Here is a 24,115-nt window from a genome sequence, read left to right as displayed (position 1 = left end):
CTGTAAATATCTTTCATTTAGGAATTAAATATTTTAAAAAAATATTGTGGATAATTTCATCTTGCTTAACATAACTGTAATGCAAATAGCCCTTTAAAATTATATTTTGATTTACTTATTTATGTTAAAAAGGGTTTTGTCTGCATACAAGCAGTTACTTAAAAGGCAGCATGGTTTCAAATCTGTAAGTTAGGAAACTTTATTAGTTTCAGGAGTTTCAAAGATCCGGAAGAAGGGAATCTTAAGGAAGAGGAAAAGGATTTCAAGTGAATCAAGGAAGTTACTCACTGGTGTACTGTTTCTTTTTCTTTACTAGGAAAAAGAGAACAAAGAGGTAGGATTGAAAACCAGCCCTTAAGTGTTCTTGGCAGAATCAGTACCACCAATGAGTAGCTAAAAGACTGAAGTATGGCTTAAAAGTTTTTATGACAGGGGTGCCTGGGTGGCTCAGTCAGTTAAGCGTCTGACTTCAGCTCAGGTCGTGATCTCATGGTTGGTGAGTTCAGGCCCCGCATCGGGCTCTGTGCTGACAGCTCGGAGCCTGGAACCTGCTTCGGATTTTGTGTTGCCCTCTCTCTCTCTCTCTCTCTGCCCCTCCGCCACTTGCTTTTGGTCTCTCTCTCTCTCAAATAAACATTAAAAAAAAATTTTTTTTTAATGAAGTTTTATGACAGCACATTTCCTATAGGTTACAAAGTGTTTATTTTAACCATGTTTTTGAGTGGTGAAGACTGCTTCAGAGGTCATATCCTGTGTCTCGTCATTGTCTTTATTGCTGAGCCCCTGAAACCTGAATCTGGTTCACATGACACTGATTTCCGTTTTCTTGGTAGAGTTTGTGTGTAGTCTTTCATCTTTTAGGAACTGTAATCCTCATAATTCCTAGTTTTAAATGGGTAAGGAGAGTTTTGAGCAATGTCTGTGATGTAATTTGGGGGGGGGGTGATTATGTGCATACGCATACACGCACACATGAAGTATGCGTATGCATAAAAATGCCTGTGTCTACCTTGACAGTAGATACATGTAGGGAATAGCCTTTAGATGACGGGTGCTTGGCTAAGAGTGTGGGCTCTGGAGTTAAACTCTCCAAGTCCACATCCTGGATTGCCACTAGCTAGCTCTATGTATAGTCTTGGGTAAGTTATTTAACCTCTTTGTGATAGTGTCTCTATCTATATGGTGGCAGTGATGAAACCTCTATGTGCTTTAGTGGCTGGGAGGATGAAATAGGTTAGTACACAGAAAGGTCTTAGAGCTTAGAGTAAGTGCTCCATGAGTGTTGGCTATTATTTAAATCTTGTCCCTAGTGCCTTTTGGTTAGAAGCACACTTCTTTGCTTAGGTTGCCATTTGTGTGTGGGGAGATGTTCTTTCTAGAACTATGTCTGCTTGTCACATGATTATGTGCAGTGTGAGCCTTATTAATACTCCGTCAGCATTTGAGGTTTGAACATAAGTTGTGTGGCCATACCCAGTGGAATCCAGCGCGAGAGAGAACTAAGCACCGTAGCAACTGTTGCTATTTATGTCCTGAGCAGCAGCTGCCCTGGACAGATTTATTTTTAATCCTGATCTCACTGATAGCCTGGGATGTGGCCATGCCTTCCAGAGAAGCAGATTGGTTGAGATGTCTGGTCTTTGAGGAGATTTCGTGACCACATGTTATAAAGATTCTATTCCATGTGAAATATGAGACGCTGAAGCTTTGTATGTAAGAGAAAGGAAGAGAGGCGAAACTTCAGCATTTAGTCAGTCCCCAAAGTAGAGTGTGACTGGATTAATCACTCGAGAAATATTTTCACTGTTGGCGGTAAGGCTTCGTGCTTTGCAGTCAAGAAGTAATTTTGCTTTCTGTAACGTTCTACAGAAGATTTGTGGTGTGTGGTTCTACTGTATACATACGTAATACACACATGTACACGTATACTTGGTTATCAACTGTGGATTTCAGCAAAAAGACTGTCTTTCATTATCAAATGCTTTTCTAAAGTAATAATAAGATCTTTAAAAAGAGTTTATTTCAGGTAGTAGTTGGATCGATTCAGTAATTTTCTAATTTTTATTTCTGATGTATTGAAATATTTTAAGCTTTATGAAGTACCTTGAAATAGTAATGTGGCCCATTTCCAAATTGTGAATATTTCCTGAGCACCTACTGTATGCCAGGCTGTGCTCTAAATCCTGGTGGCACCCGGTGAATGTTGTTGGTCTGATTCTTTTAAGTTCTGTGGACAGATCCTACCTATTAAAGATGTGATTTTTTAAAAAATTTTTACATTTCCGTGTTCGGATTCAGTAGTATGAATTTCCTGATTTGGGTGTTTTGAATTTACAGCATAACATCATGTTGAACTAAAGAAAATGTAACTGAGTGACTTATCAAATCAAATCATTTTCATTCTCTAGGTATTATTAACCCAAAGAACCCAAAGGAAGCTCCAAAGTCCTTCAGTTTCGACTACTCCTACTGGTCGCACACCTCGGTGCGTATACTCGGGGTGCGGCGCAATAGAGCGGGGCAGGCCGGGAGCAGTTGTGAAAGCGCTCGAAGGTCCACAGGGAAAGCAAAGATGCCCAACACCCAGGAAACGGAGAGAGCGGGGCCCTTTGCAGTGCCCTTACTTGGTAAAGGACCCCCAGTCTTGCAGGCTCCTGGGGATTGTTCCTCAACTAGAGCTTGCTTCTGCAACTCTTCATTACATGTTTTTCCTGGTTTTTTTGGTTTTCCTCTTGTTTTGTGTTGGAGTAGGAAAGGTTTCAAACTCCTGACAAAGCCTGCTGGCCAAGGGAAGGGGCCTGTGAAGGGGGGTCGACGCTTGTCACTGGGAGCTGGGTTTATTGAGAAATAGCCACACCACCTGGAGTGAGTGCAGAGGAGTATTTCTATATATGGACTTGACCTTTGATCTTTCAGTCCCATTTTCCACTTAAGAAAATGTTCTTGCAGCTTCTATGAATGGAAGAGTAATACTTTTAAGATTATGGAAAGTGAAATGTAATCAAGTGAGGTAATTTCATGTAGGTATTTTTACGTGTGGCTGTGACCTGGATGACTGTGGTTGTGTGTGTGTTTAATAAGAGAAAAATAAACTGTGTGTTGGAGGAACTAAGAAATTTTATAATACATTTTAGGTGACTGTTGAGATTCCAGACACTTTTGATTTATTATAGACGTAATCAAATAAACATAGGAAAGTACACAAATAAAATGCCATTGATTTCTCCTTTTAATCTTTCCAGCCTGAAGATCCCTGTTTTGCATCTCAAAACCGCGTGTACAATGACATTGGAAAGGAAATGCTCTTACATGCCTTTGAGGGCTATAACGTCTGTATTTTTGCCTATGGGCAGACTGGTGCTGGGAAATCTTATACAATGATGGGTAAACAAGAAGAAAGCCAGGCTGGCATCATTCCACAGGTAAAGAAGCAAAAAATGACAAAAGACCTCTGTTTATTATTACTCTTAGTCTTCAGTTGCTATAATAGTTATTTTTACTTAGCAGACACTTATTCAGGGACTATTGTATGTGAGGCACAAAAATAAATCACTGGTCCCTTCTCTCAAAGTAACTAACAGTCTGGTGGAAAAAGACTGGTGTGTATACATGTCCGTCTTTAAAGGCGGGGAAGTTGACGTTCTGTAAAGATTTTGCTGTACCCCCACGCCTGGTTATTGTACCTCCTGACCCGTGTTACCAGCTTCTTAAAAAAAAGTGGTAGTATGTGCCATGCTCTGTTCTGAGTCCTGGGGACACCAGTGTTGTTGCTGGTCTGATTCCCCCGCCCCCAAGTCCCATATATAGATCACCTCGTAAGCATGAGATTATTTTTGTTTTTTGATTGCCTTCTCAGAGATATTTTCCTTTTATCTTATTAATTTAATGCTAACACTTTAAGCTTGAACGGTCTGGGAATTCTTAAGAGCAGTGTCTTTGGCCTTGTATTGTTCGGAATGGAGAAGAGTTGTAACCCAGGTATTTAGAAGGAACTTCTTTTGGTAATAAGAAAAATATGGTTGGTTTGCATTTATTGGTGATATTTGGAATTAATTTTAAAGTGTTTTTTAAAATACAGGCCTAGTGTGACTCATCTCTGTATTCTGAGAACAAAATATCATAAGAGAGCAGTAGCTACTTTTTCTAATGGATTATTGGAGCATAATTTTAAATTCAGCTGTATAATTGAAATGCTTCATGGGGTGCCTGGGTGGCGCAGTCGGTTAAAGCGTCCGACTTCAGCCAGGTCACGATCTCGCGGTCCGTGAGTTCGAGCCCCGCGTCAGGCTCTGGGCTGATGGCTCGGAGCCTGGAGCCTGTTTCCGATTCTGTGTCTCCCTCTCTCTCTGCCCCTCCCCCGTTCATGCTCTGTCTCTCTCTGTCCCAAAAATAAATTTAAAAAAAAAAGTTGAGAAAAAAAAAAAAAAAAAAGAAATGCTTCACTATCAGTAAACGTCAAGAATTTTTCAGAAAAAATTGAACATACTAGCATATTTTTTTCTGTGAAAAATACATGTCAATATGAAGACATACTTGGGAATTGTCCTTCTTTATATACAGGAATAGCAGTTACAGTACTAATTGGAGAAGACATTAGGTAGCACTCACCATGTGCCAAGTACTGGTCCAAGTGTTTCACAGACATTAGCTTATCTAATCCTCCTCATTTGACCCTAAGAGGTAGATGTTGTTGTTTCTTTTTTCATTTTTCTCTTCTCTTCTCTTTCCTCCTTTCCTTTCCTTTCCTTTCCTCTTCTCCTCTTCTTTCATTTAATTTCATTTCCCTAATTGCATTTTTCTTTCTTTTTTTTTTTTTTTTTTTTTTGAGAGAGAGAGGGGATGCAAGTGAGCGAGAGACTGAGAGAGAGAGAGAGAGAGAGAGAAAATCCAACGAGGGGCGGGTGGGGGAAGAGAGAAAGAGAGGGGAGGGGACAAGCTCATGTTCACCCAATGTGGGGCTCAAGCACACCTGAAGTAGGGCTTGTGCTCACCCGAAGTGGGGCTGGAACACAACGATGCTGGGCTCGAACTCACAAACTGTGAGATCACGACCTGAGCGGAAGTCAAATGCTTAACCAACTGAACCACCCAGGTGCCCTTATTTTATTTTATTTTATTTTATTTTATTTTATTTTATTTTATTTTATTTTATTTTATTTTATTTTATTTTCCTCATTTTATTTTTCTCATTTTATTTTATTTTTTTGTGATTTAACTTTATTTTTTATTTTTTAAAATTTACATCCAAATTAGTTAGTATATAGTGAAGCAATGATTTCAGTAGATTCCTTAATGCCCCTGACCCATTTAGCCCATCCCCCCTCCCACAACCCCTCCGGCAACCCTCCGTTTGTTCTCCATATTTATGAGTCTCTTTTGTTTTGTCCCCCTCCCTGTTTCTATATTATTTTTGTTTCCCTTCCCTTATGTTCATCTGTTTTGTCTCTTAAAGTCCTCATGTGAGTGAAGTCATATGATTTTTGTCTTCCTCTGAGTTTTTTTCCTCATTTTAAAGGCGAGGAAACTGAGGCATAGGGAGGTCACATCACTTGCCCAGGGAAGTGGCAGAGCCAGAATTCAAAAGCAGGCTTTGCTTTTTCTACAATGTGATACTTCTTTAGCAATAAAATATCTTTTTGTAGATTATAGCAAGTTACAGTAGACAGTCCTGTTTATCCCATCATCACACTTAGTTTCTCCTTCCCTCTCCTTTAACCTTAATTTGTTTGCTATTGGAATTTTTGTATAATTACATATATATCCCTTTTTTGGCAGAATTTTGGAATATTTTATTTTAATGAAAAGCATTAATTTTTAAAACAGGATTATTGTTTAGAAACTGCCATTTTTAATACATTTTATTATTATTTTTTTTAATATTCATTTTGACAGGGAAAGTGTGCTCTCACTCGCGTGCGTTCACACTTACAGGGGAGGGGCAGAGAGGGAAAGAGAATCCCAAGCAGGCTCCACACTTAGCACAGAGCTGGATGTGGGGCTCAGTCTTACAACCATGAGATTGTGACCCTAGCTGAAATCAAGAGTCAGGTGCTTAACTGAGCCACCCAGACACCCCTTAATAAATGTAATTCTTAAAAAAATTTTTTTAATGTTTAGTTTTGAGAGAGAGCGAGAGCATGTGTGTGGGGCAGGGAGGGGCAGGAAGACAGGGAGACAGAGGATCCAAAGCAGTCTCCCGGCTGACAGTGCAGAGCCCGATTTGGGGTCCGAACTCATACCCCATGAGATTATGATCTGAGCCGTAGTCAGATGCTTAACCAACTGAGCCACACAGGTGCCTCCCACAGTAAATTTTAAGTTGTATTTAGACTTCTAGAGAGTCACAAACATATAGTTCATTTTCCAAATGTATATCGATTGCCTTGACATTAAATGTATAGCAAATGGGGCTCCTGGGTGGCTCAGTTGGTTGAGTCTCTGACTCTCGATTTCATCTTGGGTCATGATCTCAGGGTCCTCAGATTGAGCCCCGCATGGGGCTCCTTGCTGAGTGTGGAGCCTCTTTAAGATTCTCTCTCTCTCTCTCTCTCTCTCCCCCCCTCCCTCCCTGTCTACCCCACCCTTACTACCCCATGTGTGTGCCCTCTCTCTCTCAAAAATAGTAATCATTTAAAAAAATGTATAGCAAATGAAAATTCAATAAAATTTTATTAAGTACTCCTATTAAAGTGTCACATATTTTGAGTAAATTCAAAGGATGGGGAGAGTGAAATTTTATGATTTTCCTGATCTAGAAAAATTAATGTTTTCTATTAGAAATGTCACCATGTAGTGGAGTGTCTTCTCATAAAGGGTTTGGAATCTTAAGACAGAGGTAAAGGGGAAATTTTTATACAGTTAAAATTATTCTTTTTTTTAAAAGATTTTATTTTTAAGTACTCTGCATTGAATGTGGGGCTCGAACTTAACAACCCTGAGATTAGGAGTCACACACTCCACCAACTGAGCCAGCCAGGCACCCCTATACAGTCAAAATTATTCTTAAATACCTTCATTGACTCCGTCTAAATAGCATGCATTCTCTTCTTATACATACGTATGTATGAACTTATAACGTATATGGTAACTGACAATGTGTAATGTATACAGCATGATAAATGCGTGCAAAGTGTAGTTTAATAGCAGTGACTGCTATGTAATAATGCTAATAGCAGAGTCACAGGTACTCGAGGATAGTGTGAAGAATTGAATTCACATAAACTAAATGTGCCAGGGACCTAACGCTGGAGAGCTCCTCCTCTTCCCTAAATGTGGCTTTCTTTCTAAGGAAACATTTTTGAGATGCTGTCATTGAGGGAGAATAGAGATGAGATTGGAGGAGACCATACTCCGAACTCTCCTTTTATTCCATTCAAAGCATTCACCTTTGATATTGTTGCTATTCATACTTTAAGAGAAAAGGGATCTCGCTAATTCGTTTAGCACTCATGAGTAACTTTATATCTCTCTCATCTATGTTGTTCCCGCCTCTCCTGCTTCTGTAGTTGTGTGAAGAACTGTTCGAGAAAATCAACGACAACTGTAATGAAGAAATGTCTTACTCTGTAGAGGTGAGTACAACTGTGGGTTAAAGCAAGAGGCCTCCGGACTCCATTCCCTCCAGTGTTACTTTGCAAAGGCCCCATATTATGACTGAGCTAGATCACTTAACGATTCCCCCAGTTTTGTACTCGTAGGCTATTTCTAAGTTTGGGTCATAATGAATAGTGTCGCAATTAAATCCTTGTTCGTACGTCGTAAGCTTGTTCATAAGCTTTATTTTTAGCTATTTCCTTTATGTAGCCGCTTGTCAGACAATACGTTTGAACTGCCAAGTGGCTTTTTAGAAGGAAATGCTGTACCAATTTCCAGTCCTATCAGGAGGGTGTAAGCACCCATTGTGTCCTTGCCAACATTTAGTGTTTTCGTTTTTTACTCTGCCAATTTGAAAAGGGCACAATTTCTTGCTTACTTAAAGTAGAATTCTTTTGATTATTAGTGTAGTTGAACATCTGGTAAATTATGCACATGCCTGTTTACATTTTGGATTGCAGTGTTTATCTTGATATTCATTTGTGTGAATTCTTTCCCCCTTTAATATTATCAATAATGATTTCTGATAGGCATTGGTTTTTAAAATATTTATAATCAGATCTCTTCGCCCCTCCCTTCTTCATAATTGCTTATAAGCTTAGAAAGTTACTCTCCATCCAGTGAATACTCCAGCTCTTTGAAGAACAGGTCTATAGAATTGCATTCTATACATTAATTTATTTGATGAACATTTCCACTCATTTATACGTGCTTTATGAAGCTCTCGTTACCCCCATTTTTGGTTCTCAGTTTCATAGAAACAAATGATTAAAGTCTTCCATTAACATGAGCCTGTTCTGAGACATGAAGCCGTTTTTAAGCAAACTACTTTCTTTTATCTGTGTGTTGTGATTTTCTATAGGACTTACACAATTCCTAGTTGACCCACTTAGCTGGCTTGGGTTTCTTCTTTACAGCGTTGCATTAATTTATAAGTTTTAAAGAATTCTGCTTTGTGAATATCCTATGCCAAAAGGGGAATGTGCTGCTCTGAAAAAATTTTTTGTAAAAATGAATTCTCTAAATAGCTTGTCTCATCCTATAACTGTTATTTTTTTGAATACTAAATGTATGACAAATGAAAATTCAGTAGATTTTTATTCTTACTAAAATAATCACATAGTTTACATTATTCAAAGGATAGAGGGTGTGACAGAATGTGACAGACTTTTTTGAGCTTATAGATAGATAATAAAAGAAGATGCCATTTCCTTTCGTATTGGAGTTCACAGGCTTACTTGGGGTGTGGTGTAGATCCCTAGTTGATGCTCTTGTTCCTTATGTTTGTGGGACCTCTGCCTCTTCTCCTTTCTCTCTTGTATTTGCTCTGCTCTGGCCACACTGGCTTTTTTTTTTTTTTTTTTTTTTTTTTTTTGCTGTTTCTGGAATACACAGGAACTTTCCTACCTCAGGGCTTTTTACTTTTTTTTTTCTTTTTTTTAGCCTGAAATTTTCTTCTCTTGGATATCTTTTTGTCTAAGCGTTGTAACTCCTTCGGGTCTTTTTTCAAATCTTATCCTCTCAACAAAGCTTACTTTGACCACCTTGTTTAGCACTGCAGCTTGCCCTCCACCCCTGCACTCCTGATCTCTCTTGCCCTGGTTGTTTCTTCCCCCCATAATACTCATCATATTCTAACCTACTTATAATCCTGTCTCTCTATTTATCTGCCTTTTGTTTATTTTCATTTAGAGTCATAAGCTCACCGGGACAGGAATTCTTGTCTGTTTCATTTACTGATATTTGCCAAGTGCCTTAGAAAGTGCCTGGAAGATAATGCTGCTCAGTGAATTGAATTTGCCAAGTGGGGTCTGTAATGGTTAGCTCAAAGAGAAAAGAAATAGTGATGACTTTAGGTGGATTTGCATATTAGAGAGTAAGTAACGGAGCATGACAGCTTTCACTTCGGTTACTTGGGTCCTCTTAGTCCCATACCTGTGTGGAAAGAGACAAGTTTTCTAAGAAGATATAATAGCTACCTGGGATTCTGGAGTGTATGGACAAGTTTAAGTACACGAGAATGATTACCATTTCACTTTCTAAGATGAGCTGCTTTTAAGAAGGAGTGTTTGTCGTCCTGTTGTTTTACTGTCAGAGTGGATCAGTTACTTCGAGGGTTCTCAATATTTAAAAAATTGATTTTAGATTATCGTATAAATATACAGTCAGCTCTGAGATGGAATGAAAGAGAAAAGCAATAGAAATGGAGATAAGCTTCTATTTCAGATTCTCTGAAAATGTGCCTATAGAATATTTAAAGTTGAAAAATGTTGAAGTTTGATGGTATGCTTGAGTAGCTTAGTGCTGCACAAGCTTCTCATTCCTCGGGAAGATTGTAATGAGGCTTACTGTGGTGAATTTACCCCAGTCCAGAGCCTACATTATTTGTTTCCAAGTCTGATCTTATATAGAGATCAGGAGCAGAAGCATCCTTTAAAGCCAGACTCTTGAATGAAGCTCATTTAGCTTACGTTACAAAACCACCATTTTTGTTTGTTACTTTCCCATGAGGAAAAACTCTTACTTAGACCAGAACACCCACATTAGCAAGACTGGCGTATTATCTTCTTGTGGACACGCTTCTGTTGGAACCCTTTAGGTTCTTTAGTGACCGTGGAATTCGAGAGGGAGGAGTTGACTAGACGACTCCTACGTTGAGTTGCCTCAGGTGGAGAAAGGCTAGTCTGCTACGTCCACCTCCAGGATGAGAACGGTCCTGCTGGTACGACAAGAGTTCCAGCAGTGTGTTAGCTGACGCTTCCTCTTCCCTCGTGAGTCTTGGGCAGGTCCTGCCATGCAGCCAGGCTCTATGCTGACCCGTCCTCACTCCTTGTGGTAGGTGGATTGCTTGTCCGTAATCAGTCACCGTGTGGTCAGTCTTACAGTAGTAGAGTTGCTGGTCTCTTTTAGTCTTCCCTGCTCTGGAATATTGTTTCTTGGTTTTAACACTAATAGAGTTTTTATTTCCAAGCTTTTAGAATAACCTCACTGTAATCCTCAATTATTGACAACAGGATACATTTTAAAAAGTGTATTAGTAACTGGTAAGTTGTTACTAAAAATAATATTTTTTTTCTGCTTTAGACAAGTAGCAGCTACTGACTGCTGAGATAATGTTTACCTCCTTTTCTTTCCTGAGACTGTGGGAAGGCTGGTTCTAAGTTAGTGATGTCTGTGCATACCATTAGTAGAATCAAAGGGACTGGACCTACAGTATTTTTCTTTGTAAAGATTGCTGATCTCTCATCGCACGACTTTTTTTTTTTTTAAGTAATCTCTATACCCAACATGGGACTTGAACTCATGACACGAGATCAAGAGTCACGCACTCTACTAACTGAGTCAGCCAGATGCCCCTAATTGTAGACCTTTTAATCAATGTTATACAACATTTAAAAAACATTTTAGGGGCGCATGGGTGGCTCGCTCAGTCGGTTGAGCATCTGACTTCGGCTCAGGTCATGATCTCATGGCCTGTGAGTTGGAGCTCCACGTTGGGCTCTGTTCTGACAGCTCGGAGCCCGGAGCCTGCTTCGGATTCTGTGTCTCCCTCTCTCTCTGCCCCTCTGCTGCTCATGCTCTGTCTCTCCCTCTCTCAAAAATAGATAAACATTAAAAAAAAAATTTTTTTTTAAATAAAAGTAGAAACATTTTAAGTCAGGGGAGGGGCAGAGAAAGAGGGAGAGAGAGAATCCCAAGCAGGCTCCATGCTGCCAGCACGGACCCTGACGCGGGGCTAGAAACCACGAACCGTGAGATCATGACCTGAGCCAAAACCAAGAGTCAGATGGTCAACTGACTGAGACACCCAGGCGCCCCTATAAAACGTTTTTTTGTTTTTGTTTTTTTTTTTAATTTTTTTTTCAACGTTTATTTCTTTTTGGGACAGAGAGAGACAGAGCATGAGCGGGGGAGGGGCAGAGAGAGAGGGAGACACAGAATCGGAAACAGGCTCCAGGCTCTGAGCCATCAGCCCAGAGCCTGACGCGGGGCTCGAACTCACGGACCGCGAGATCGTGGCCTGGCTGAAGTCGGACGCTTAACTGACTGCGCCACCCAGGCGCCCCTAAAACGTTTTTTTAATGTATAGAATTTCTTTTTCCAAGTCCTCCAGTTCAAATTAATAGTTTGTTTCTAGGTGAGCTACATGGAAATTTACTGTGAAAGAGTACGAGACCTGCTGAATCCAAAAAACAAGGGTCATTTGCGTGTGCGTGAACATCCGCTTCTTGGCCCATATGTGGAGGATCTGTCCAAGCTGGCAGTCACTTCCTACACAGACATTGCTGACCTCATGGATGCTGGGAACAAAGCCAGGTATGGTAGAAATAGACTCATGACTGAGGGTTTGGTACATTTTCGGGTCCTTTGCTCCCAGTTAAGGGTTTGAGATCACATAGCCATGAAAGCTGCTTTAATTGTGGATCCTCTGATCCTTTGGCCGTGCTGGAGAAAGAAGTGAGGGCTTCAGCGTATTGGGCATCTTTCTTCTCACCAAAACAGTGCGGTGCTGGAGTGCATCAGAACTTTGATTAAATTTTAGTATCTCGATTTTGATGAAGTCGTGGTAAAATGTTGGATATCATGTGCCTATGGTAGTGATCGATTGTGGAATAAAGAATAAAAACAAATGCCTTGGTGGTTCCTAAAGGGACAACTGAAGTATGAGAAATGATTCTGATGTGGTACCTTTGGAGTTGGGGGTGGGTTGATAGGCTCACAAATAAGGTGCATTGAGAACAGTTTGTGTAAGTGACAATCTCACGATCTGTGAAGAGGTTTAAAGCTGTTGCTGTTTGTGCTTATGATGTGGAGCCTGCTGTCCGTTTTAACTTTCATCTAAGAATTCTACTGTCATATGTCACCATTATGTTTATTTAGGACAGTGGCAGCTACCAACATGAATGAAACAAGTAGCCGTTCCCATGCTGTGTTTACCATTGTTTTCACCCAGAAGAAACATGATACTGAGACCAACCTTTCCACTGAGAAGGTAGGACAACTTCAGTGTCTAGGTTTGAGTTGTGTAGGACGGGAAACTTCAGGAGTCCTTGCTACCCTCTGCATCTTATGGAGGGCAGAAAGTTGCTGTTTTACTCAACGGAGAATATTTTATATCTTCTACTTGTCATTTCTATTCCTACTCTGAACCAATTTTGAGCATGGGTTTTGAGTGAAATCGCAAGATAGAAAGTAGGGTTAAGAAAAAACAATTCAAGACTTTGGGTCTCAAAAACTACTTTGTGCAAGAGAGTTCAGCAGTTCTGTGGGGAGAAAATCCTTCCCTTTTTTCTTGACTAGAACCTCTTTATTACTTTATTAGCTTATTTGGTATGTGTATTTTTTTTTCTTTTTGAGCTCTGATAATGTGGTGTGGGATTAAATATTTAAGCAAACAGTTAAGCAGACAAGGTGTGTTTTTCCTTGGAAAATAAATAACTGCACAGCATTCCTGAGGTTTTTCAAATACCTTGCTTGTTAATGTCTTGTTTTCTACACCGTTCAATAGAGTAGACTCTGTAATTAAACGGCTTGCCTTAGATCCTGCCTCTACTACTTTGCAGCACTGTTACCTTGGGCAAGTTACTTAACCTCTTTGTACCTTAGTTTCCCAAACCTCATAGGTTTGTTAAGATGATTACATATTGGCACAGGTTAGTGCACATAGAGCCTGGCCCAGAGCCCGGTGTATTCACTCAATAAATGTGGATTTTATTGTTATTATTGTTAGTAGTAGATTTATGTTAAATTCTTCTCTGCCTACATACCTAAGTAGCATGTGGCTGGCTTTTTAAACCTGAAGTTAGATTTAAAAAGACATTTTTTTTATATACGTTTTCTAGTGTTTATTTTTGAGGGAGAGACAGAGTGCAAGCTGGGGAGGGGCAGAGAGAGAGAGAGAGGGAGACACAGAATCTGAGGCAGACTCCAGGCTCTGAGCTGTCAGCACAGAGCCTGACACGGGGCTCGAACTCACAGGACTGCAAGATCATGACCTGAGCTGACATCGGACACTTAACCGACTGAGCCACTCAGGCGCCCCTTAATGTTTATTTTTGAGAGAGAGAGAGAGTGAGCATGCACATGCACTAGTGGGGAGAAGCAGAAAGAGAGGGAGACACAGAATCCGAAGCAGGCTCCAGGCTCTGAGCTGTCAGCACAGAGCCCAATACGGGGCTCGAACCCACGAATCAAGGGATAATGACCTAAACTGAAGTCAGACACTTAATTGACTGAGCCAGCCAGGTGCCGCTGAAGTTACATTTTATTATACTGGCAACAAAAAAAGATCCTTTGCCTTATTAACTGAGTACTTTATGCTAATTGGTATCACTAAAAACTAGAATCACTTTTTACTTGGTGACTTGTTTGTTTTTAGCTGAAAATTATTTTAGAAAACATGGTCTTCACATAGGTGGTCAAATAACTTGACACGGCTTAGCTAGTTATAGTATTAATGCGATTTAGTACATCCAGTGTGAAAGTAGTTTTTCCATGATGTCACATCTACAAAAATAATGATGTTAACATAACCAAAGCTTCTTTGATCATCCATTTTGGATACTTTTGTCTAACTTTCCTGAATGTTTTGTTTTTGTTTTTTTTTTACAACTTTACTGAGGTATTGTTGAAGTACAATGAACCACACCTATTTAAAGAGTAAAATTGGATTGCTGTATATGCACCTGTAAAACCAGTGTCATAATCCAAGTAACCACTTCTTTTACCCTGGAAAGTTGCCTCATGCTGCTTTATAATCTTACTGTACCACTCCTTCCGCCCTGATACTCGGGCAATTCTGATCTGCCTTTTGTCACGACAGATTAACTGACATTTTCCAGAATTTTATATAAGTGGAGTTTTATAGTATGTACTGTTCTCTGGCCTCGCTTCTTTCACTCAGCATAATTTTGAAATTCATTTGTGTTGTTGTTACATCAGTAGTTCACTCCTTTTCATTGCTGGCTAGTATTCTGTTATAAAGATCTGTCACAGTTTGTGCATTAACTCATCTGTTGGTGGGCATTGAAATTGTTTCTAGTTTTTGATTGTTTGAATGAAGATGCTGTAACCATGTGCGTACAAGCCTTCGTGTAGATATTTGCTTTTGTTTCTCTTGGTAAATACCTAGGAGTGGGATGGTTGAGTCTTATGCTAAACTGTCTTCCAAAGTGATTATATCATTTTACATCCCACCAGCAGTGTGTGAGAGTTCTAGTTGCCGGAGGCTTCATATTTAATATGCCGTTTAATGGATTAATGGGTTTTATATATTTTTATGCCATGCCATTGTAAAATACGTGTATCCTAAAATTACTTGTTTTGAACCAAGATAATTGCTGCGAACTTTTGTGCATGTTCTGTGTCTTGGGCCATCTGTAAAAAAGCCCTAATATTTGTAGTCTTCATGCCTCATTTTTAATTTCCTGCCTCTTAATGTTTTCTGGTTCTACCTTGCTTATTTCTTCTGAATTGCCCCAATGTCTTGTTCTTTACCAGGTCAGTAAAATCAGCTTGGTGGATCTAGCAGGAAGTGAACGAGCTGATTCCACTGGTGCCAAAGGGACTCGATTAAAGGTATTTATTTTACCAAACAATTGTACCAGTCAATAAATGTTCTATAACATAGGTCAGCAAACTATGACCAGTAGGTCACATTTGGCCCACTGTCCGTTTTTGTAAATGAAATTTTATGGGGGCACAGCTGCGTCTCTTTGTTTATGTGTTGTCTACAATGGTAAGGTTGAAAAGTTGTGAAAGAGACCGCATGGCCCTCAAAACCTTTTGCTGATGTCTGATCTGTAATCCAATGAAAGATAAGTTACATAATGTAATAGTTAAGGAGGACTTGATGGTCAAGGTGAGAGCTGGAGTGTGTTTTGAGGAACAAACTAGATGTAAGCCACACTAATAGGACAGGGACACAGAAGATCCAAGTGTGAGAACAAACATGGGCCTCTCCAGAGAGATGCTTCATTAGCAAGAGCGGAAATTGCATGTTGGTGAGTTGGGGGAAGAAGGCTGCATCTGTAAGCTTTTGGGGCAGGATATCCCGCAGCTACGTAGGCCTGTGAGTTAGGCATGTGGTCCTGACGTGGCATTAAGTGGAGAGGATTACAAGAGGTTTTTAGAACTTGTGGTCATAAATACACAATGCTAGCATTAAGACCTAATTGTGTCTTATGTATTATATATGATGTGGCAGTCGTAGAAATTCTGCATCATAATTCTTCACGTTTGGTATTGATTTCAGGAAGGAGCAAATATTAATAAGTCTCTTACAACTCTGGGCAAAGTCATTTCAGCCTTGGCAGAGGTGGTGAGTATTACATACCCGATTGTATGGGAAAATTTGTCTGTTCAGCAAAGGTACTTGATGATATTTTATGTGTTTATAAAGACTGACCTTTTTTGGCCCTTTTACGTAATCTTGCCTTCCTCCTTTTAGAACTTTTCAGATAAGATACTAGGCATAGTACATTTTAACTTTCTACTGAGAGTAAAAGAGATTAACGAGAATGAAAGTAAATACGTCTGTAAAGGCTAGGCTGAAACGGGTTCTTTACAAAGACCTAAGGTCTGACTACTTTTTTTGAGCCTTACTTCAGTCTCTTATCGAAACTAAGGTTTTTGTTTGTTTGTTTGTTTGTTTTGTGGGTTTGTTTGTTTGTTTTTTTGCATACCCTTTTCCTATACAGTCTTTTCTAAGTAGGATGTAGTACCTCTTGGAGTATTTTGAGCATTTGCCTTGGTGAATGCTATTGATTTGGGGGCCAATAATACATTTTTAAAAGTTGTGTTACTCTTTCCTATTCTTAAACAGTAGGACACTAAATCTGAAACAGTTTGTATAAGGGGCTTCATGTTTTAGGTTAAAAGCCGAGGAAGTACCAGTTAGTCACTGTGTACTCTAGTTTAGTACGTCATTTGAATCCGTAAAAAGAATCCGCTGCTTTCTTGCTTGTTTCTGAAAAGTCATACTCAATTTATGACTTTAAAGTACTTTCTGTTTGAAGGCTTATCCTGTGTTTTCATTCTTTCTTTTAAATGCTTCGTCTGTAGGATAACTGCACCAGCAAGGTATGGTGGGATTTGCTAGAGATGAACTAGCTGTAGAATCAATTGTGATGATTTTAAATTCCTCAGCAGGATGTATGGAGACATAAGACGGAATGGAACCTCGAAAAAAACCTTTTTGTTACTCACTTTCTGACTCTGGAATTCAGAGTTGCTGTTTAGAGTGACTATGAATCATAAGACTTCACACCACAATTCATTTGGGGAACATGCTGTGCTTTGGACAAGGAATTCAGAATAAAGGAACAAGAAAGGAATTGAGGAAGTGTCTACATTGTGTTATCTTATGATGCTTTTCCTAGTGATCTGTAGGACTGTCATTTGAAGAAGTCACCTATAAGCCTCTTGAAAGGGCAATAAAAATATTTTTTACAGGTACCATTCTGAAACATAGCTACCTTTGTGAAGTTATTAGGACATGTTCCTTAGGTTTCTTTGTGTAATCTTATTTCCTATCATGAGAAGTCATGGATTATTTAAATTATTAGAAAAATTTTTTCTACTCTTTGGTTATATATAAAGTGAAGGCTGTAGAATCAAGTTAAACACTATAATTGTATCTAGAAAACATAACTCTTTGCATCCTTTTAATCGAAATACAATAGACTTTTCCTTATATTCCTATACAAATACTCTAAAATTTCTCAGTACTATTTTGTATAAATAATGGAGCACTTAACAGTTTGTTCTGAATCACATGAGTAACATTGGAGATAGCAGGCAGTATCTGCCATGAAATATTTCATTCTATGTTTTAAGCATATGGGTTTGTTTATTTTCTACTTACACAAAAATCACTTCGTAACAAGTAATGCTTTTTTTTTTTTTTTCTGTTTCTTTCTGCTTGTTGTAAAAAGCTGCCTTAAATTTAAAAATCTGTTATTTGATATGATGCATGTGTAGATACTCTTCAGATATCTAGTCTGGGTCCCAGAACCATGAAAGCTGTTAGAATTTAGTGGCTTTTCCAACTTGGCCTGTCCGTTTGCTCATTGTTAACATTCATATCAACCAAAGGAAAAGTTTACGAAGTATTTATCTGCATATTTCTCTCGCTTCTCTGTGCCACAATTAATTTGCAAATGAATTTTTTAGAATGATTTTGTCAAAACCCAGTTTAGTACTTGGCATCTATGCCATTACTAACAGATCAGAAGTAAGTTTTAGTTTGTCTGTAACAAGCATCATTTAGGGTGAATTAAAATGTACTGTTACTTCCACTGGGGAGAGAAACAGGATTATTATCACCCATACTTGATAGTTTTTCTTTTTAGAAAGGTTACTGATATAAATAAACATAAACCCTTTTAGGTAATTACCGAGGAACTTCTTTGTGAGAACAGATGAGATTAATTTGTAAGACAGCAAATAGAAAAGAAGTGGCTAAAATTCTGAGGTATTTTCAAATGGAAAAGATGGAAGTTCTCCTTATGCTTCTTTATTTAGCTACTCCTTCTTAATTTAGTCTAATTGACCGAAATGAAAATAGAACATTTTTGGCAAAGAGATACTGCTTATTTTTATAGTACTGTTTGGAGTCCTTATAACTGACGTACTTGAAATCTTGCAGCATTTTCAGTACGAACCAACGTCAGGCAAAGCGGAGTGGTTAGGTGTGGTGTGGGGCTAGCGAAAATAGACTGAAGTCGCAGGCCTCCAGAATTTTGTGGTGGGATGACAGTCCCACTAAACTATGAATGCCTGACGGGTTAATTCTCCCTAGAGGTCTGTGCTATAAGAGATGGAATGAAAGTGCTACTTGCCAATTCCCTTTCCTCCTCAACAGACTAGAGGTCAGCTACTTAGTACTCCTTTTCTGAATGCCCGTGCCTTTGCAAGAACTAGAGCATCCTTGGGGCACCTGGGTGGCTCAGTCGGTGAAGTGTCTGACTTCGGCTCCGGTCACGATCTCGCGGCTTGTGAGTTCTAGCCCTGCGACGGGCTCTGTGCTGACAGCTTGAAGCCTGGAACCTGCTTCAGATTCTGTGCCTCCCTCTCTGCCCCTCCCCCACTCGCACTCTGTGTGTTTGTCTCTCTCTCTCTCTCTCTCTCTCTCTCAAAAATGAATAGAGGGGCGCCTGGGTGGCGCAGTCGGTTAAGCGTCCGACTTCAGCCAGGTCACGATCTCGCGGTCTGTGAGTTCGAGCCCCGCATCGGGCTCTGGGCTGATGGCTCAGAGCCTGGAGCCTGCTTCCGATTCTGTGTCTCCCTCTCTCTCTGCGCCTCCCCCATTCATGCTCTGTCTCTCTCTGTCCCAAAAATAAATAAACGTTGAAAAAAAAAAAAAAATTTAAAAAAAAAAAATAAATAAAAAAAAAAAAAAAAAAATGAATAGATACACTTTAAAAACTAGATCATCCTTAGTTTAACCTCAGATTGTACCAGGAATAGGGGGAGGTGTTTTTCAGTGAACACTGGCTTCCCCTTAGTGGCTTCTTAAATTGTCCTTACATAGTCGTCAGCTAGGAGGATGCTGCAGTAACTATTGTCTGTCTGCCAAGCGTTCACGTTAATTTTTACTTTCAAGGATATAATTTTCTCATTTTAGCACTGGCTTTGTGTTGGTGGCTTTTGCTCTATCCTGTGATAGTGAGAAAGGTCACAGCAGTATAAGTAAATGCTTGATACGTATATACAGAACATTCATCTTGCAGTCTTTGTAAGTCTTCAGAGTCAAGATCACATCACTGTCTTAGACCTTTTCACTTTGAGTCCTAACTCTGTCAGTTGGATTTTTGGGGGGCGTAATTTCCTTCCAAAGAAACCAAATGTCCATTACTTTATAAAAGTTATTAGAGATGGAACAGTCCACTTGTTGAATTGGTGTTTGGCCAGATAAATTCATTAACTAAATGACTTGCTCCTACACATCCAACCTGGAATGCCTAGGATTCATATTTGCCCTTCTGCAAAAGTAAAAAATAATTGCTTGAGGATTAGATATCAGTGATGTTGAGGAGTTACTATTAATTTTGTTAATGTGTGATAATGGTTTTTATAGTTACCTTTTGATTTTGATTAAAACAAATTTTTTTTAATGTTTTATTTATTTTTGAGACAGAGAGAGACAGAGCATGAGCAAGGGAGGGACAGAGAGAGAGGGAGACGCCCAGTCTGAAGCAGGCTTCAGGCTCTGAGCTGTCAGCACAGAGCCTGACGCGGGGCTCGAACTCACAAACCGTGAGATCACCTGAGCCAAAGTCGGACGCTTAACCGACTGAGCCACCCAGGCACCTCACCTTTTTTATTTTTAAAACATTTTTTTAATCTTTTTTTATTTTTGAGAGAGAGACAGTGTGTGAGTAGGGGAGGAGCAGAGAGAGAGGGAGATACAGAATCTGAAGCAGGCTCCAGGCTCTGAGCTGTCAGCACAGAGACTGACGTGGGGCTTGAACTCACAAAGCGTGAGATCATGACTTGAGCCAGTTGGATGCTCAACCGACTGAGCCACCCAGGCGCCCCTCTAGTTACCTTTTCTTTAAAAAAGTACTTCTCTGTTGGAGATACATACCTGAAATATTTATAGGTGAAATGTTGGATTTGCTTTAAAACACTAGCAGCTATGAAAGATATGATATGGACAGTATATTAGATAATGGTATTGTATGGATGTTAAATTTCCTAAATTTGGTCATTGGACTGTGACTGTGTAAGAGAATGGCCTTATCTGCTTAAGTATTTAGGGATGAAAGGGCATGGTGTCTGCAGTTCATTCCAAAATGGTTCAGGAAGATAAAGCGTTAAGTGTTTGAGGGATTGGCGAAATACTGATAAGGTGGATGATCGATACACGGTAGCTCATTATACTACTCTCTAAACTTGTGTATGTTGTAAATTTTTCAAAATAAAATATTAAAGAAAAAATTACTTCATTGCATGAACTTTGGGTATGGTGAAAAATTGAAGCCATGAGTGTTAAATTTCAGCAGTGGTGGGGTTCTATGGTACTTTGCTTGGGGATTTTAGACTGGTTTGCCTTCCATGTGAATTTTTCCTCCCTAGCAATGCTAAGACCATTTCTTTCTGTTTAATAGAGTAAGAAGAAAAAGAAAACTGATTTTATTCCCTACAGGGATTCTGTACTTACTTGGCTCCTTCGGGAAAACCTAGGTACGTTGAACACTAGTGTGTGGTTATCTTTTTAAAGCTATTTACTGATTATCTTTTGTGGTTAATTGTCTTGTATATTTGTTTTGGAAAAGAATAATCTCTAGATACCCATGTTACTAACCTGACTCCTCCCTCCTTCTTTTCCTTTTTGCTCTTGAATTAAGCTGGTTGGATTTGCTCACCTTTAAATCAGAGTTTTCTCCCCTATCTTGTTGACCTTGGAACATGAACTGTGGTGTGGTTGTCTTCCTAACCACACCTACTTCAAACTTTTGCTCCTTCTTCAGACCTCTTTGAAAACTCCTTATTACCTTTTTGCTGATGTTTTTGGACCTTCAGGTCATTGCTCTTTATTCTCTGTTCTGTTAGCCTCCTTCCCTCCTTCCTGATGGAAAGAAGGGAATGATCAGTTGTGTCAAATGTTGGTGACGGATGGAAGAGGCTGAGAATAGCCTGTTGGACTGTCCACGTCACTGTGACTTTTCACTCACTAACAGCACTTTGGTGGAGCAGCTGAGGTCTTAGCTGGAGCGGGAGAGGGCAACTGGTCACAGTAGATTCAAACACCAAGATTAAGAGTATAACAGTGCCTGGCATAGGAACTTGAGACATTTGTCGACTCTTGGTTAAATCTTAGGATCTGAGATTGTGCTGTCTAAATTGACACATTTAATAAAGTTCTTCTTTCTAAAGTGAATATGATTTGAGATAACCATGATTCATCTTCTTAGGTGGTAATTCTCGGACTGCAATGGTTGCTGCTCTGAGCCCAGCAGATATCAACTATGATGAAACTTTGAGCACTTTGAGGTACTCCAATATGATCTCGGTAGCAAAATAGAACACTGTGCCACCATAAATCATTTTGTTATGCCATGGATTTTCTTATGATATATGGGTAATTTTTTGTGTAAGTAATGATCCAGCCCTCTCATAACAGGGAAAACATGTGTTGGGGGAGACTTCTATTGTAATAGAATTTATTGTTAATGGCAAAGACAGGAACTTTTATATAGGAAAGATACTAAAATTGCTCAAATGAGATGTGAATAACTTTTAGATAATAGTGAAAGTTTCTTACCATTTTCATCCCTGTAAAAAGAAGTGTCCCCTTCTTGTGGTGTTTGTCATTATAGAGATGCTCAAGTCTTAACAAGTAATGCAATTGTATGTGTCGTGTTAAAAAAAATTACAGAATGTTCACTAATAGGACACGAGTGGCCCTTGAACAGCTCAGTGGTCATGGGTGCCTTCCCTCTGCACAGTCAAAAATCTGCATATAACTTGACTCCCCCAAAACTCGACTACTAATAGCCTACTCTTGACCAGAAGCCTTAACACAAATAGTTGATTAACTCATATTTTTATGTTACATGTATTTTATACTGTATTCTTACAATAAAGTTAGTTGTAGGAAAGAAAATGTTATTAAGAAAATCATGAGAGAAAATACATTTACAGTACTGGACTGTATTTATCAGAAAAAATCAGGGGCGCCTGGGTGGCTCAGTCGGTTAAGCGTCCGACTTCGGCTCAGGTCACGATCTTGCGGTCCGTGAGTTCGAGCCTCGCGTCGGGCTCTGTGTTGACTGCTCAGAGCCTGGAGCCTGTTTCAGATTCTGTGTCTCCCTCTCTCTCTGACCCTCCCCTGTTCGTGCTCTGTCTCTCTCTGTCTCAAAAATAAATAAACGTTAAAAAAAAATTAAAAAAAAATTTTCTCTAAAAAAAAAAAAAAAAGAAAAGAAAAAATCAGATTATAAGTCGACCTGCACAGTTCTGACCCATGTTGTCCTAGCATCAGCTGTATATCTGTATGTGCAGTAGATTTTATTACTTTAATCTGGAGCTTTCTACTCTTCTTCCGTTGAAGACACTTTTAATATAATGGAAAGAACACTATATATAGTCTGACAGATTCGTTTTGAGTCCTCTTCTGGTATTTATTTCTTTTATGATTTTGGGTAAATCATTAAATTCATCTGAGCCTTTTTCTTCATCTTTATAAGATACTGTAAAACATCCTATGCATGTGTTATTATTAAGGCTTATAAAATGTGTAAACACTCAAGCTGTTTGATTTAGAGATAGAAATAATGATATGTTATTTATGAGAAGTAGAGTATCTGAGGAATGGCAAAAATGAATGTTCCTTTTTTTGATATAGATATGCAGATCGTGCAAAGCAAATTAAATGCAATGCTGTTATCAACGAGGACCCCAATGCCAAACTGGTTCGTGAATTGAAGGAGGAGGTGACGCGGCTGAAGGACCTTCTTCGTGCTCAGGGACTGGGAGATATTATTGATAGTAAGTGAATTAAGGTCAACGCAAACTCTAATCTTTCCCTCTTCAGGGTTCTTAGATTTAAACTTAGATTAAAAGAGCTTATGAAGTTAGATAGTAGGAAAAAAAGGTGTTTGTTTTTGTTTTTGCTTTTTCTTAAGTTTTAAAAAAATCCAATGAAAACGATCTCAGAATTTCTTTATGTAGTATGTACCAGGCTATCCAGTCGTGAAAGTTTTTAAAGTTTTTATTGAAGTCCTTAAATTAGTTTTTAAAATGTAAATATGTCACTGCTTATATTTTTTTAAATACATACTTTTAAGTTTATTTAAGAGAGAGAGAGAAAGTGTGCACGTGCACGAGACGGGGAGGGGCAGAGAGAGGGAGAGAGAGAATCCCAAGCAGGTTCTACACTGTCAGCACAGAGCCCAACGCAGGGCTCGATCTCATGAACTGTGAGATCATGACCTGAGCTGAAATCAAGAGTCGGATACTTAACTGACTAAGACACCCAGGCACCCCTCATTGCTTGTATTTTTATTAGGTTTTCATTTTAGATCAGCAGTGAAGTTTATTTGGAATGAGCTTATTCTTACTGAGAAATTAATCACTTCATAAAAATGTTACTTGAAATTTTTGTTTTTGTATTTTGTGTTTCTCTGGATTAATGTAGTAGCAATAATATATGTGTAACAAACACACTATTTCAGTCCCCTTTCAGATAAGATTTACCTTTGAGTGGTATCTTTCCCTTCCTGCAAAATGACTGAGGAACACTCCCCACCTTGCTCCCTATGAACACACAAAGGGGAAATTATCCATTTCCTATCAAGTTTAAGAATGAGACTTCCAGAGAATATTATTTCACAGTATTGTCTTAAAATAAGTCTTTTTGGGGGGCACCTGAGTGACTCCATCGGTTAAGTATCCGACTCGATTTAGGCTCAGGTCATGATCTCGTGGTTTGTGAGATCAGGCCCCACGTTGGGCTCCACGCTGACAGTGCGGAGCCTGCTTGGGATTCTCCTTCTCTCTCTGCCCCTCCCCACTC

General features: G+C 39.2%; 1 protein-coding gene across 4 annotated transcripts in view; it reads left to right on the top strand.

Moving 5' to 3' along the window:
- Positions 1-24,115, top strand: part of KIF1B (kinesin family member 1B) — a 146,755-nt gene that overhangs the window by 37,574 nt on the left and 85,066 nt on the right. For all 4 annotated transcript variants that reach the window (XM_047083099.1, XM_047083101.1, XM_047083098.1 and 1 more), the window contains exons 3-12: positions 2,409-2,485; positions 3,243-3,422; positions 7,506-7,571; positions 11,732-11,910; positions 12,475-12,586; positions 15,094-15,171; positions 15,848-15,913; positions 20,706-20,781; positions 21,513-21,591; positions 22,946-23,088. In XM_047083099.1, coding sequence (XP_046939055.1) covers positions 2,409-2,485; positions 3,243-3,422; positions 7,506-7,571; positions 11,732-11,910; positions 12,475-12,586; positions 15,094-15,171; positions 15,848-15,913; positions 20,706-20,781; positions 21,513-21,591; positions 22,946-23,088 — 1,056 coding nt within the window. The remainder of the gene's footprint in view (positions 1-2,408; positions 2,486-3,242; positions 3,423-7,505; positions 7,572-11,731; positions 11,911-12,474; positions 12,587-15,093; positions 15,172-15,847; positions 15,914-20,705; positions 20,782-21,512; positions 21,592-22,945; positions 23,089-24,115) is intronic.

The sequence above is a fragment of the Lynx rufus genome, unplaced genomic scaffold, assembly GCF_022079265.1.
Source record: "Lynx rufus isolate CCGP_SWC_20201006 ecotype Redwood Valley unplaced genomic scaffold, mLynRuf1.p SCAF_2, whole genome shotgun sequence".
Taxonomy (NCBI): domain Eukaryota; kingdom Metazoa; phylum Chordata; class Mammalia; order Carnivora; family Felidae; genus Lynx; species Lynx rufus.
Note: the sequence above shows the minus strand (reverse complement) of the source record. Positions and strands in the feature narration are given on the sequence as shown.